The sequence below is a fragment of the Camarhynchus parvulus genome, chromosome 7, assembly GCF_901933205.1.
Source record: "Camarhynchus parvulus chromosome 7, STF_HiC, whole genome shotgun sequence".
Classification (NCBI taxonomy): Eukaryota; Metazoa; Chordata; class Aves; order Passeriformes; family Thraupidae; genus Camarhynchus; species Camarhynchus parvulus.
In genome coordinates, this window is record NC_044577.1 from 18,127,763 (window position 1) to 18,142,986 (window position 15,224).

Below are 15,224 nucleotides of genomic sequence, written 5' to 3' on the forward strand. Positions count from 1 at the left end.
CCTGTAACTTTTTTATTTGCAGAATAGCTGGCAGTTTGTATACTGCAACAACTTACTACAGGATAAATATTTATGAAATCAAAGTAATTGGATAAATCTCCTGAAAAAAATCATGTGCTTGTTTTGCAGCCATTTGGCCACAATCAATCACAGCAAGATATCCTACAAGAAAATACAATATTAAAAGCCACAGAAGTTCAATTCCCTGTCAAACCTGTTGTAAGCAATGAAGCCAAGGTAACTTTTACTATAATTTCTGAGTAAAACATTCATCTTGAAGGATTCAGCTGTAAAATTGTTGTTAACGCAAGAATGCTGTAAGACATAATAACTATGTAGAAAAACATACTTGAGAGCTAGTATGTGGATGTTTTTATTTAAGCAGTCTTATTCTGGGACTTCTGAAAATCATGTACTTCAAAGCAAAACTATATATATGTTCCAGAAATTTGCAAGTAGTTTTTAAGTAGGCCACCTCAAAAATGGTCTGCTTTACTTTTTCTCAGAGGACCTTATGTGTCTCATTCAGGCTGTCTTACTAGAAGTTCTTGTGAAATGCTGCTGCTAACAGTAGCAAGCTCTTTCTGGAAATAGTGGATGTTAATTCTCTGCAGCCTTATTGGCTAGAAGAACTACTTGACTACTAGATACCTGAAGGATATGACCTCTAATACTCTTCCCTTTGAAAGGTTGTAGTGTGTATGTATTAACTTATATCTGAGTTTAGAAACATGAATTTCTGAGATTAAGAATCTAGAAGATATTTTGATGCTGATTCAGGAAATAAGACTGCCAAAATAGTTGCTCTGCCCCAAAGGTGTCAATTCCTCTACACAAACTGGCTATTCAGAAACAGATTGAGGTGGTTTCCCAAATAATTACTACTGTCAGTATCTGTAACACAAATCCAATTCTGTGAAAGTGGAAGAAAATATTATGTTAATTGCTTGTAAAAACTCTTCCAAAGTTTGAAAGATATATTCATGACCAGATGCAATAGATGTGCTCTTTGAGGAAAAAAATGCCAAGATAGTAGAATGCTTATTCAAGTTTCAGCAACTAATTAAACATACTTAGATTTGGGACACACCAAAAATTTAGGAATGTTAAGATTCAACTTCTAAAGATTAAAAGGAAAAGAAACATATTACTACAGGCAGTAGCTTCCCAACAAAATAAGTCTTTTGGATACATAAACTTGCTGTTACAAATGGTGGTATATTTCTGTTAATTATGTTTTCTAAAAATAGTGTAGTGAGAGAGTTGCAGTTAAAGTTACGAAAAACTGGTTGAAGAATTGTAGTTAGAATTGGGTTCTTTTTTTAATTAAGGTTTTTGTTTGCTGTTGATTTTTCACTGGCATTTGAAAAAACTATCCCTTGAGTGCAGCTGACAAACACATATCATGTTACTGATACCTTTACACAGTAAGAGTTTATATCTGTGTCTTGTAACTTTGCCTTTCTTTGTCATTAATAGTTTTTATACAGATGATGTTAGGAAGGAATAGACAGTTCAGCATGGAGAATTGGCAACTTTTTGCATTCCCTGTGTATTTGCATGGTCTGTTTGTTTGAAAGATTAAAATAAACTTCCAGTATTCTCCACTCATATTAACCATTGTCATGATAGCTGTGAGAGAGACGGAGCAATTATTCTCTGGTGGAAATGCTATAAAACAATTTCAGACTAACTTCCTAATGTAGACCATTTATAATGACTGTGTAGAATCCAAACTGTTTTTCAGATTTATAGGCCTGGCAGTTGGAAAAGAACAGCTTGTAAACTGAAATTCTGATTTGGAAAACACGGAGATTAAATAAATATGGAACCTCAAATGACATTGTTAGTTAGTTTTCAGACTGTAACTGTCCTTTGATCCTCCTCACTGTTTCCTATTTTGTACAGTGGTCTCCTTTGCTTCACACTAGTGTGGCTACAGTGCCACAAAACTGTGAAGTATTTTAAAAACATTTCAGACACAAACTGTTACTCTGAGGATCTTGAGAATAACTGTTTACAGTTCATTTGTTTTGAAGGATTTACTGTGAAGAATTTGATTAAAATCTGTAATATCCAAGAACATGTGAATATCTACTAACAGATGTGCATGATTTTTATGTTATACCTTGTTCATGCTGGATATGCAAATGTTAGAAGTAAATTCTAGCATGATTCTTTGGAAATTGTATCACAGATTCTTCTCCTTTAATCTCCAGATTTTAATTGGAGCAAAGAACAAACAGCTGAACAGATTTATCAAAGAAGACATATGTAATTCTTTTAAATTAAGTTCTAAATTAAGTAATGATGTGCTAATCAGTTCTGTAGCAATAATAAGGATTTTCTATCATTAAATGTTGAAGCCCAGGCTCTCAGGAGACCAAATGTTCTGTGTGTGCTAGACATAAAACTTGACAGAAACTTTCAGCATAAAATGATTGGCATAGATCGTATGGACCTAGATGTAGGGACGACATAGTGAATTTAGCTACAGAGTTTTTCAATTGATTAGATAATTTTAAGCAGGTGTGATTGAGTTTTTCATGGGAAGAGAGTTTCAGCAAGGTAGTGGTTTCCTAAATACTCTTTACATAATGCCTATTGAGCATGGCAACCATCAATGTCAGTTTCATGTTTTGCTCTACCCTGTCATGGCACATGTGGAAATGCTTGTTTTCAAAAGTCAACTAAAGCATTGAAATTCTGTCTCTGCATCGTCCACCTATTCTTCCCCACTCAATGGTTTGAGAAGCTCATTGGAGAAAGTAGAAGGGTCTCCTTTTTCAATCCTCTGACACTTGCTCCTGGTTTTTATTCATCTGTTCAGGCATAAAACATGCAAAAATCTAATTGGGTGAGGTGCTAATGTTTTACTTGTAAATATAGTTCCTAAACATGGAAATAAATATTTGAAGTGTGATTATTTGAAACCAGTTAATTTGCTGATTTTTCCTTTCAGCCATGATGTTATATTTCTTCAGTGGGCTCAGCAGCAAAATGTTACATGGTCATTTGAATTGAATTATTTAAGAAAAAGAATTTGTTTAGAAGCTAGTTTATCCAGGAGGACTTGCCTATTTGCCTGAAAGCAAATAGAAGTATTTGGAATGTTACTGTAAGTTTCTACATTTCTTTTCTAGGCCTTTATCAGACGCTGTTTAGCATACCGAAAAGAGGACAGATTTGATGTCCACCAGCTGGCTAATGATCCTTATCTTCTCCCTCATATGAGGAGGTCAAATTCTTCAGGAAACTTGCATATGACTGGCCTAGCAGCATCCCCTACACCACCTACTTCAAGCATTATTTCGTACTGAAATTTCTCCAGCTGAGGAATGGGATGATCTTTGTTTAGTTTTCAGATGCAGACTTGAGCTTGAAAGCATTTGAGTGTTTTTATACAGGACAAGTTTGATAACTGTGTTTTCAGACTGAAGTCCTCCTACATAGTGTCATTTGTATGATTGGAGTGGGTCATGGACTGTGAATAAATGTGCCCTTCTGAGAAACACCGTTAAACATTGAAGGATGAAGGATGACACTTCCTGTTACAAACTAACAGGTATACTGTGTTTAAGACTGAAGAAAAGTTTTTAGTTTTTTTCTGGGGAACATTGTAAATAATCTTTTTAATACTTTAAAGTACATTTGGTGGATACTGGAAAGTTCTAACATGAAGGGTAGTTTTTCATTATTTAAATAAAAAAGGATAGTGAGCAAATTTGAAAACACAGGAAAAATTTTGTGCCTGGTTATGAAGTAAATGAACTGCCATCTTTCCAAGACATTGATCTTTCAAAACCAAAGTAAGAAATGTGAGATAGTGAAAGATAATGTTCAGCATCAGATTTCTCAAATAAAATTGGAGTATTTTATTTGGCTACTCAGGCTTGTACCTCCAAAAATGTGGTGGTGTTCTATTGAATTTAGATTGGAAGGGTGATATGGAATTCCTGGTACTTACTTCTCAAATAGATTGCTAATTTTGAAATCCATTCGGTTTTTTTTAAATACTATACTTGCTGTGGTATTGAAACTTGTGAAACCTTCCAGGCTTCTAATAAAAGCAAGCAACAGTATGAAACCAAATGCAAACAGGTCATGTATAATGTTCTATGCAGGAATAATGATAAATTCCCTTCTAGCTCTACTGTAAATTGTTGTACAGATGTCACATTTTCAGTTAAATTTCAGCAACTTATTCCTGTACAAATGTTTAAAGTATGGCTTTTTCTAATTGGATATTGTATTTTTTTTAAGTCTCCCTCAAGGCGCTTTTAATTGCTGCTAAATGACGTTGCTTTTACTTTTACAAGAGTCAAATGACCTCCTTCAGGTGCGAGTCAACTGTACGAGAGATGGAGCAGAGGCAATCGTTATCAATCAAGGCATGTACAGCAGATCTGTGTTGGCAATTTACAGTACAGTTCCTTCAGTCCGTTCACTGCGTTCTCCTCCTGCAGAGCGCATCGATTATAGGTGTAGAAGTTGCTCATGGTTATTCTCTATTTCTGGAAGTTCCTATCAACAAGGAAATGTTTCTTGTGGCTTGTACAGATATTTTAAAATGTGAAACATTTTCTAACTGCCTTGTATGGTAGAAACTTATTTTTCAGAACAGTGTATCTCTCTCCTGTTCACTATTCTTTTTACTATCCCATTCTTGATGCTGAATACCTATATGTAATTTTGTCCATGTTGCAGAAAGAGGAGGCTGTATTACCACAGGTTTTCATTTAGTATTGTACAGTTAAACTGTTGCTCTTGTTTCTGATGTTGCAAGCCATTTTGTTTTCATTGTATATAAAGAAATGTTAACTGTCTCTTTAAAATGCTGCTGAAATTGTAGAGAATGTAGCCAAAACAGTAATAAACAACAGGCAGTTGAAATTTCAAGGTTTTCATTGTGTGCTTTTACATTTCAGCATAGGGCAAATCACATAACCATATCAGTGAGAACAAAAATATTTAAAGCAAACTCTTCTTGATTACAAACAAAAGGCCAATAATACAATAATTAATTTAAGTAGCATTGGAGGTGAAAGTGGAAGATTCATGAAACGTAAAACATCTGTCATGATGAGGTAACCAAAACCTCATTTGATTGAATGGACTGCACAGTAACAACTTGTAAGTATTTCAGTGGTTCATTTTAAAATATTGAGCTGTGGGATAACATTAGCTCATAGAATTATTAGAAAATTAGACTCAAACAGAATACTGGGGCTCCATCCTTTCCACTCTCTACAGCCCAAGTCTGAGTGCAGAGTTCAAGGAAAATATGCTATAGCTGTAAGTTCATGTTAAATTTCATTCCTTCTTATTCTGCATGTTGGTAACTGAAATAGAATTGATGGTTTTACCACGTGAAAATACGTTGGATAGTAGAAACTGTGTTTTCATTTTGTGAAGGCTGGTCAATATTTTGACTTTCTGAGAAGTGCTTTTGACGCTCACAGAAGTCAGGAGATGCATGGTGGCAGTGCGGGCACCGGAACAGCGCGGCCCGGGGAGCTCCGCGCCGCTGCCACCCGCGTGGCGGCCTGAGCAGGTTTTAAAACACCTGCGTGTTTTAAAATCAGCAACCCCGAAAAGGAAAGCACCGTTTTGGAATTTAAAGCATCCTGCGTGTTCCTGCTCCAGCTTTGATGTCTTCCGGATTGTAGGAAATCCACAGGTCTGAGGCGGGGCCACCAGCCCGGCCAGGCAGGACACGGCACATCCAGCCGGGTCAGACAGGACACCAGGACACGGCACATCCAGCCTGGTGAGGGGATGCAGGTCCCCAGCAGCGTTGCTGCTTCACCTGTGCCCTGAATTCCGGCCGGGCTGGGGCTGTGGGGCAGAGGAGCTGGGGCTGGGGCTGTGGGGCAGAGGAGATGGGGCTGGGGCTGGGGCTGGGGGAGGAGCTGCTGCTGTGGGGCAGAGCTGCGGCCCGCGGGACCTGGGCCGGGCGGGTGCAGCACCGCCCCCGCAGCCGTGTTGTGTGGGTGGAGCGGTTCGGCGACGGAGTGGAGTTGCCAGCAAGGTGAGAAAGTGTCTCTTGGTCTTTTATTATTCTTCAAAGGGCACTCAGGACGCGGTGCTCTTCTCCAAAAGTGGGATATTGCATTGGGAAGGGAGACTGGAGAGCCTGGCCTGGCGGGGTAGGGAGCTGGGCAGTGTATTAGGACAGGGGAGCCTCAAAATTTGGAGCCAGTGTGGTTAAGAGAGTGTCCTTATATCGATGTCTAAAATACTTGAGTCTCACAATTGCTATTGCATTTTTAAAAACACTTTTTTTCTCTGTATCAGCTACAGCCAGAGTGAGGGCTCTGGTTTGGTGGCTGAGGGGTGCCGGGCCGCAGGGCCTGCACAGCCCCACACTCGTGAGCCAGCCAGCCCAGCGTGTCCATCTGCCACCACAGCACAGCGACCAGGGCACTGCTGGGGCCCAGCAATAGCCTGCCAAGGGCTCCAGGGGGTAAATGCCCTTCCTGAGGCCTGGACCATTCCTCCAGGCAGCCATGGACTGTAGAGCTGAGGACTGTGTTGCCTTTGCAGGAAAGGTAAGACTGCATATTTTTCAGAGAAATAATGAACGATCCAGAAATCTCATGTCTTTGTGATCACAGATTGGTGAAAGGAGTCCAGTGAGGTACATAGAGCTCCCCAAGTCACCATCCTGGGGGTCTGTCTGGCATTACATACCTGCAACCTGAGGCCAGTGTGTTTCTAAGCACCCCTCCTACAAACAAAGCAGGTTTTACTCAGTCCTTAAAGCTTCCTAGGCAAGGATCCCTGAAAAATCCTCTAACCTCTTCCAATATCTGAGTTTGGCTCAAGTTTACTTATATCCTGACAAATTTGTCCACCTTATTCTTAAAGATGCCTCTCAGTGATGGCTGCATTACTTATCTAAGTAATCTATTCTAGTTTTTCCTAGCACGCTGTCTTTTTTACTACTCTTTAAGCCTAATATTTCCAGTCCTGGGCACTGGCACAAAAAACAGTTTTCTGCCATGTATAGTACATGAGCTTTGTTTTCTGTACAGTCACCATATATTTAATTTTGAACTTCACGTGTATCTTTTGAAATTAAGATTATTGTCCTCTGATAAGTGAGGTTCTTGCAGAATAATTTCAGATATTCAACTCCTAACAGAATGTTTGAGAAACTTGCTGTTGGAGAAATTTGATTTTTCTTTTTTGCTGGAAGAAATTAAGTCACCTTGCAATCTTTCCACTATGCTACGTTTCCCAAGCCAGTAAAATGCTGTGTGTAAATCAAGGAAAAATGCTTTCCCTAGAAATCTCATTTTGTATCTAGTGTCTCGAGAGCTAATTGGGTATCATTAAGAAATTACGGGATGTTTAAATTTCAGAATCCCCTTGTACAAATCTTTTTCTCTGCACCATTCAAACACACCCAGGGACTTTCTCTCTAAACAGTAGAGGAGATCAAAGCCACATTTGCTGTGTCCTCAGAAGATGTGCAGATCTGCAGGTCAGCCAGCAAAGCGAAATGTTTTCTTGCTCTTGTATGAAAGCTATGCCATGGTATTCAGCAAAGCACAGCTCTGCAGACCAATGGAACAAGAGTTTCCTGGGAAGAGAATGCCATGGCTTCAGCCCCAGGTCTCTGATCCATTCCTGTTTCTGTAGTTTTGCAGTTGTACTTACAGTGCAAAAACCAAGCAGTCCCTGGACATCACCGTTGTGTCTGCTGTTACTCTTGGGAAACCTGTTTACCCGTATGCAAAGTTTGAATCATTTTGCAGGTGGCCTGGGGTTGTGGCTTCCTGTTATTTGTCGTATTGATGTCCAGGGGGGTTGTGCAGTTACTCCCTTCTCCAAAACTGGAAGGACAGTCCTTAGCAGAGTTATTGTCTTCAGTAAGGTCTGGGAGCAGCCATAGCTCAAAGAGGCATAAGCACTATCCAGCGTTTCAGTGCCTAGAAGGGCCTGACAGCACCTTACTGAATCAATAGAATATTTTTGATGTTGGAATATTGGAAATATTTATAGCTCAGGACAGAAGACTGTCGCTATAGGACACGAAAGAACACAAGCACACCACCACTCTCAAGGTGAAGGAAAAAAGGGAAGTTTATTTTCTGACTCCAGCATTTATAGTTTTCCAAAAGTGACAGCGGATTGGCGGGTGACAGTGACGCCTCTCAGTGGTTTGACAGTGGTCAAACCAACAGTCCATCAACTCTCTCCTCCTCCATAAAGGAATGCAAAACAATAAGTTATTTACAGAAAGTGTGTGATAAAGTTTACTACAAGAATGTCAACATCAGAAGGCTTAGAAAATCTTAAAAAACCAGGGTGAAAGAGGACATGTTCAAACCAGCTTCTTCTAAATGTTGTTCAGTAATAGAGAACTATGATAGCTCGTAGTTGATGTTGAGAGGTCCAAGAGTTGTTAAAATGCAAGACAAAGACAGGAGAGATGGTTGCTTGTGTTTTGTGTCCAAACTTGTTGGGACACTCATGGGTTTAGCAGGCCTGGAATGAAAGCTGGAAAAGGGAGCTGATTGCCTGTTAGCATTGTCAAAAACTTTGAGGGAAAGAGCATCAAGAACTGCTTTCCTCTGTACATTTGTGAGCAGATCAATAGATCTTCACTTGCCTTCATTAGTAGAACGGCAGTTTCCACTAGAACTGATAGAACTAGCAAAGATTTAGAGGACTCAGAGAAGCAGAACACGCCCCATGCTCTGAGAATTCTGCCATCTACCTCCTCTGCCCTTGGGCTGAGCACAGCAGAGGAACAGGACTTGCCAAACAGTCGCATACATGGGGCTGACCTAGGAGATGGTGCAGCTTCTTTCATTCCCCTAGATTTGTCCCTATAAAAAGCCACATGAAAAGCTGTTGCATAGCTTTGTATATTTACATAATGTACAACTTCCTTCACCCTAACCAACACACAAATTGTTTGTTTCAGGCTTGCAGCTGTGGCTCATTGGCTGCTGGCTGAGCTTTCCTCGCTGATTTGAGCACTGCAGTACCTTCCCTGCATGCACTTCTATTGCAAAGACAAGTAAGTAACCCATTGGCTGGCAAACTCCACTTGCCCATAGTGGTTATTTGGAGCATCTGTTCCATTGGTTAAATGTCAATTCATATACATTTATGTGATACCACAAAATCCTCATGCTGCTTGTAGGGTTACATAAGAATGTATCAGGAGCTGAGCTGATCTCATAAATTGTCTTCTTAGAACTGTCAGGTTAGTTTTATTACTGAACCCAAATGAATTCCAATTTTAAAAAATTACCATATCCTAAAGGTTACTGTCCCATCACCCAATTGACAAAACCTTTACACATAAAATTAGAAGAATAACTCCTGTGTCATCCTTTATCATCTGTCAGGATTCCTGTGGTTTTAATGACCCTCATCCTTTTCCACTTAAATTAATACTTTAATATATTGCTAAAATGAAAATCATAATATGTAGGTAGTACATTCAACAAGATATGGTTCTAATGGTGAAAACTGTAAAGATTGGTGGTTTTTCTCCTTATCTCAGGGCAAAGGCAGCTCTCTCTTTTGGCTGGGTTACCCCTCACCCAGGCCCAGAGCCAGTCCAGGCTGCAGGCACTCCATGGTGCAGGCACCAGGAAGTGGGTGAGCACTGGGGCCATGGGGAGCAGGGGGGGGACACTTCTGGAAATGACAGCATCTTAGCTTGCTGCAGGACAGGCCTTCCCTTTCACATCAGGCTGTGCTCCCCAGGCCCTGCAGGAGGAAGGGCTTCCCCAGAGGCAGGCCTGCCCCCAAGCTGGGCTCTGCTCGCTGGCTCTCCCTCATGAGGAGCACCTCTCCTAATGGGAATGCTTGGCTGGCTGTCCTACCAGTATTCTCAAATTTTCAGTGTGTGGACATCTTGCTGGGGATACACAGATTATTTCCTTCTCCAGGAAATAAAAGTCCAACCAAAATTTCCAAGAAACAGCAACAATCACAGCAGCCACCACAGAGATTTAGGTGCTTACCAGCATACAAGCCGTCAGTGCCATTTCTGCCTGATTGTCTCCAGGGGGTAGGAGTTATGAAAACCCACCATCATTTTTACTCATTCCTTGACTAAACTAATGCAGGAAGAACCTGGTGTTCTAATTATTCCACATCCCAGGGTTACTAAAGGGTAGTTCCTCTACTTGCTGCATGAATTCAAGCATCTGAAGCTCAAATCTAATACTGCATCTATGTTCATTATCCTTTGGACACACAAATCTGAGGTGACACTGAGCATCAAATGCCTTTGCACTCTGTGACTAAGCAATGGCATCTGTTCTTGGCAGATACATACCAATCGAGGATGCAAGTGTAAAATGCTTTCTTAAGTGCAATAAACTTTAGTTTTGAGGGCAATAAAATTCTCACTCAATAGTTTTTCTATGTGGTTTGATTAATTAATAGTATTTCTGAGTCAAGCAAAACCAGTGATAAAGGATTAGCAAATACTAAAGCCATGGTGGAGAGCATGTTTGCACTCTGTGCTTTTAGAAATGCTGATGATGTTTTCAAATCTTTGTCTTTTTAGATGCAGCTTCTTAACTGAATTTTTAAGCAGACCTAGAAGGAAAACAGGTGTTTGCATCTTTCCTCCCTGCCCCATTCCTTCCTTTTAGATTAGCTGGTGCAGAAGTGCTTGTTTAAACCCCACCTTTCTCAAATGGAGGACATCCTCATTGACATCTTGGACAGTTACTCTGCACATGGACTGAGAACAGGCTCCCTCTCAGTGAGCAGAGATCTGTCTCTGGGGGCATTTTCTTCAGGGAGTAGGGGAGTGGATCTCCACTCTTTCTCAGCTGAACCCCTGGGTAGAAGTCACAGATTACTGTAGTTTATTGTGGGAGTGGGAAGCTTCTGGAGCTGTGTTGTGGCTTGTGTGACAGCACCTTTGATGAGTTTGCTGTGGGAGTTGAGAACTTACTGAAGTGTACAAAATGAAGGGCTTGTGTAGCCAACACCTTTGTGGAAGGCTATTGCAAGAATTTAAGGGCTTGTTAGCCAACCCCTTTTTAGTCTGAACAGTGGTCTGGTTGCAACAATTATGGCAACTGTACAATAAAAGCATAAATGTTCCTGACCCCTGGTCTGGTGCCTTTGTTCAGCCTGATGAGAGTTTATAATGACCATCATGATAGGTCACAACAACAAGCATATGGAAAATATACTGCCTCTGCTTTGTTAGGAGATAGAAACCCATAGCAGTCACTCTCTCCACATGTACACACAGACCCAGCACAGGAAGCTGAGAAGTCACTTGAGACCTCTGAGCTCTCACAGCAGTGCAAATATAAAACATAAGCCATTGCTTAACCAACATTTCTCACTTGTAAGGGATGAAGTGTCAGCATCTTTTCTATTTATGACTCAAGCGGACAGGTCCTTAAAACTGTTGATCTCATAAGAGAGAGGAGTATTAGATGTGAAGAGGATTACAACAGGGGAAGCAAACACTTGCCCTTGTGAATTTGTATGAACTATATTTAGAATTTAAATCCAAGCATAATTAAACAGTGCTAATGAGACAGAGGGACTTATCTTCATTTGGCGTGTAATTGGTATCACTGATTTCCTCATTCATTTTTTCCTAGTTTTAAAGCCTTCTTGTTCCAGTGAGATTAGATGGTAAAAGCTACCCTGCAGAGAGAAAGTATGTGGCCTGGAGCTAAAATTCAGTTGGAAGCCTTTTAGAAGATGTTGCTTTCTTGATAGCATCAATAACTGACAGCAAAGACACCTGTGAACATGTAGCCAACAGTCAAGCAAGGCAATCTTTGTGCAGTGTACCCTTGAAAAAAATGCACATAATTTTACCAAGACCATAATGGGGGAAAAAAGTTCACCTTTATCAGTGAGGGAAACAAAATACAGTAAGAGTTTTAATAGTTGTAGGTATATAATGCACCACTATTAACTGAAGTTTGAATTCTTTCTCAAGAATATGCTCCAACTCATACAGGAATGTGCAGCTTGCGTAGGAACTTTTGGTGACATTTTGTGGTGGGCACACTGCAGCAGGTCTGGGTAGAAAATGATAATGGTCTTGCCCAACCTAAATAGCTCTGAGCCCATAACCAGAACAGCAGCCTCTGTTTCAGCTCTGTGCCAATAGCTGATTATATTTCTCAGCAAAGGACAACAGCTACCAGCAGCTGCAGGGGCTCAACTTTTTGTTTTTTAAAGTTAAAGCCAGTTAAAGCCAGTAAAGAAGTGTGCAATAGGCAAAGTCAGGTTACCAAAGTTCCATTTTTGCTTTTCAATTTTGTTTTTGGTTGGATTCGGGCTCCTTTTAATTATGCCTCAAATGGATAACAATTTTTTGAGGGTTTAAGCCACATCTGTTGTTTCAAACTGCAGCAAAATCAGCTGTTTCCTGAGGGGTAGCACAACAATGACTATGCCTGTATATTTCAGTGCTGTCATGCATGCCAGGGTGCTTGTGCTTACTGGCTGACAAGGGTGCTCAGGAGCATGAGACTTTGCTGTGCATCACATCCTAGTGGGAGTGCTTGCAGCCAGCTGGAATCTGTTCTCAGATTCTTCAAACCCTCCTCCCTCCAAAGTGACCACCACTAACCAAACGAGTTCAAAGAGGAGCACTACAGTGTCTGTGAGTAAGCTCTGCTGGATAGGAAGAGGATAGAGTGACATGAATCCCACAAAAACAACAAATGTTTTTCATCATAGTCCAGTAATTCAGCACAGACTTATCCTTTGGGTTGCTGAACCCAAGACTTTGTTTTGTCCTTTTCTGGAAGGGGATTTGAACACTTCCCTGCTAAGACTGCTATGCAAATTAATCTAAGACACAGGAATTGTTACGAACATTTGGTCTCAATTTCCCTTTGCTCAGTTTCACTGGACCACTCTGACTATGTCACCCTCTTAAATACCCCTCTCTCTTTTGGAGACTGTCTCTTGACTACTTAGTGCCCTGTTTGCTGTTCCATAAGGTGAGATTTGCAGCTGTACTTCCTGTTCATCATTGCCTAGCTAGGCTATTAAGTCAGCCCTCTGGCTACTTACTGGTAGTCAGTAATACTGGGTTTAACTTTCCAGCAGAACACATCATTTTAGAAGTTGTTCTGCACCCCAAAAATACCTTCATCTGCCTATATATTGCACAGAATGGCATGTCTGCTCTTGCTGGTTTTTCACAGTGACAGTCCAAATGTTCAAGCTCTTCACGCTGCCTTGTGGTTGAACAGCATTGAGAAAACACCATTGGTAACCAGAACTGAGAGCAGCAGCAAGTACAGCTGCTCCACTTGTGAGCAGTCCAGAGCCACAGCCACTTGTCCAGTGACTCCTGCTGATAAGATGCCCTTTTTCAAAAGCAGGATTTCTTTCTCACTGAGCTGTGAAACAGAGGTCCTGACTGTCTACAGCCATGAAAAATCCCATGACTCTCAAAGTGTCAGAGATGGGGACTTAAAAAAATTGATGTCTTATCACTGCTTTCTGCTGCCTTAACAATTATATTCCTTCTGAACCATCTTAGCCTAACTGCTGGGGAGTCCCACTGTCGGGATTAAACAGATGTTTTATTTCCTGCTAAAGGTGGGTGAAATAATAATCACCAGCTCTGCTTCATTGGCCACCATGTGGTCTGGAAAGGAGCCATATGCCCAGCTCGCAGACTGCTGCAGACAGGAGGCTGGGGGCTTTATTTATTATTTGCCTAATCAATTTAAATACTGTATTTCTTTCAGAAAGCACATTTCTAGTCTTCATAAGGAGATATGTACAGGACTCACCAAGCAGCCTTCCCTAGTGAAGTGCATCTTCTGTTTAGACAGCCAGTATTCTGCTTGCACAGCATATGGGGCTAGAAGCAAAGACTTTGCACTTGGAGCTGCACTGTGCTCGTGAGCTTTGCTCATCACAATCAGTTGTAAAGGTTGTTGAAGTTCAACCCCAATAACAACAATTTTCATTTAATACTTTTGAAGAGTTCTCCTTGAAGGGAGTGTGGTGCCTCTCTTCCAGCACGCATAACGGTGTGGGCGGAGCAAGCTGCTTCCAGAGGCTGACCTGCGTCTGGAGAAGTGCTGCTGCGCCTTCACAGTGACACCATGTGGTGTCTCAGGTGGCAGGCGTGGGCAGTGCCTCTCTCCCACCCAGTGACTTCGGATCCTCTGCCAGGACAGCCCACATGTTCCACAGAAGCTGCAGGGCTCCGAGGTGAGCACAGGCTGGGGCTGGATGGGTGGTGACCAGAGTGCGCAGAGCATGCCAGACACTGGATGTAGGTGGCAACTTCTCTCTTGGGAGGTCTGAGGAGAAGCAGTTGAAAATGCATGGGCACTCCTTGTACAAGGATGGTAAATGAGGAATCCCCTGCAAGAGGTGACAGTAGGACCCCTCTGCTCCATGGAGTAGCCAAGCAGAGTGCCAAATGCAGTGATTAGTGAGAAGACAGCCATCTGGCTTCTGTCCTTTAGCAGCTCTCTTTCACCACCTCTTCCTATACACCACAAGAAATTTCTCTGTGTTTTTGGCAACCCATTGTAGCCTGTTTGAATCATATTACAAGTTCCAATCTACAAATGACAGGTAGAGTAAGGTGAAGAGAGAAAAAGGGGAGGAAGATGATAAAGTGGACAAGAATCTGAGAGTTCTTCAGGCCTTATCTTGAAGTATTACCTCAGTAGTGCTGGTTATGGCAGCAGCCACGAAGGCAGCAAGTCTTTAGAGCAGGAGCTAGCAATGTACTTACTGAGGGAGGGTGTTGAGCTGTCAGAGGCAGAAGTTTATAGACTGACAAGTAGGCATTGCCAAGACTGGAGTAAAGGCTGACACAGGTCCTTCTGCAAATTGGTGAGGCACTGGGGAGCAGCCTGTACTGAGCTCCAGCAGTGCATATCTGCAGGTAAGGATGCATGAGTACACTTGCATGTGAGTGACATATGGCAGCTTCCAAGGAGTGTTTGAAAAATATTTGGTTCAGTTCCCCACAGTCCTCAATATTTTACTCTGAATTCCTCCAAGTCTTTCTATTCCTTTTTGATGCATACTTTTAGGCTAAAAATATTCTGAAGCACAATGCAATCCATAAGTACATTATTTTTGTTACTCTTAGTAGTAAGGAATGAAAACAGTCAGGAACTGGGTTAGGAACAGTAAATTCCTTTTTATTATTAAACAGCTAGTGCCCAGACAAGTGTGGGTTTGGGTTGTGTAGATTTTTGTCTTCTCTCTGAAGAGGT

The 15,224-nt window shown here is 41.3% G+C and overlaps 1 protein-coding gene across 2 annotated transcripts in view; it reads left to right on the forward strand.

Annotated features, from left to right (window-relative positions):
• The window catches only part of TLK1 (tousled like kinase 1), a 67,022-nt gene extending 62,123 nt beyond the window's left edge, over positions 1-4,899 (forward strand). The window contains exons 20-21 of one of the 2 annotated variants that reach the window (XM_030951820.1): positions 130-237; positions 3,144-3,920. In XM_030951820.1, coding sequence (XP_030807680.1) covers positions 130-237; positions 3,144-3,320 — 285 coding nt within the window. In that variant the 3' untranslated portion in view covers positions 3,321-3,920. Of the gene's footprint in view, positions 1-129; positions 238-3,143 lie in introns of both variants that reach the window. The other variant, XM_030951819.1, reaches the window with a different exon arrangement.
• The last annotated feature ends 10,325 nt before the right edge of the window (positions 4,900-15,224 follow it).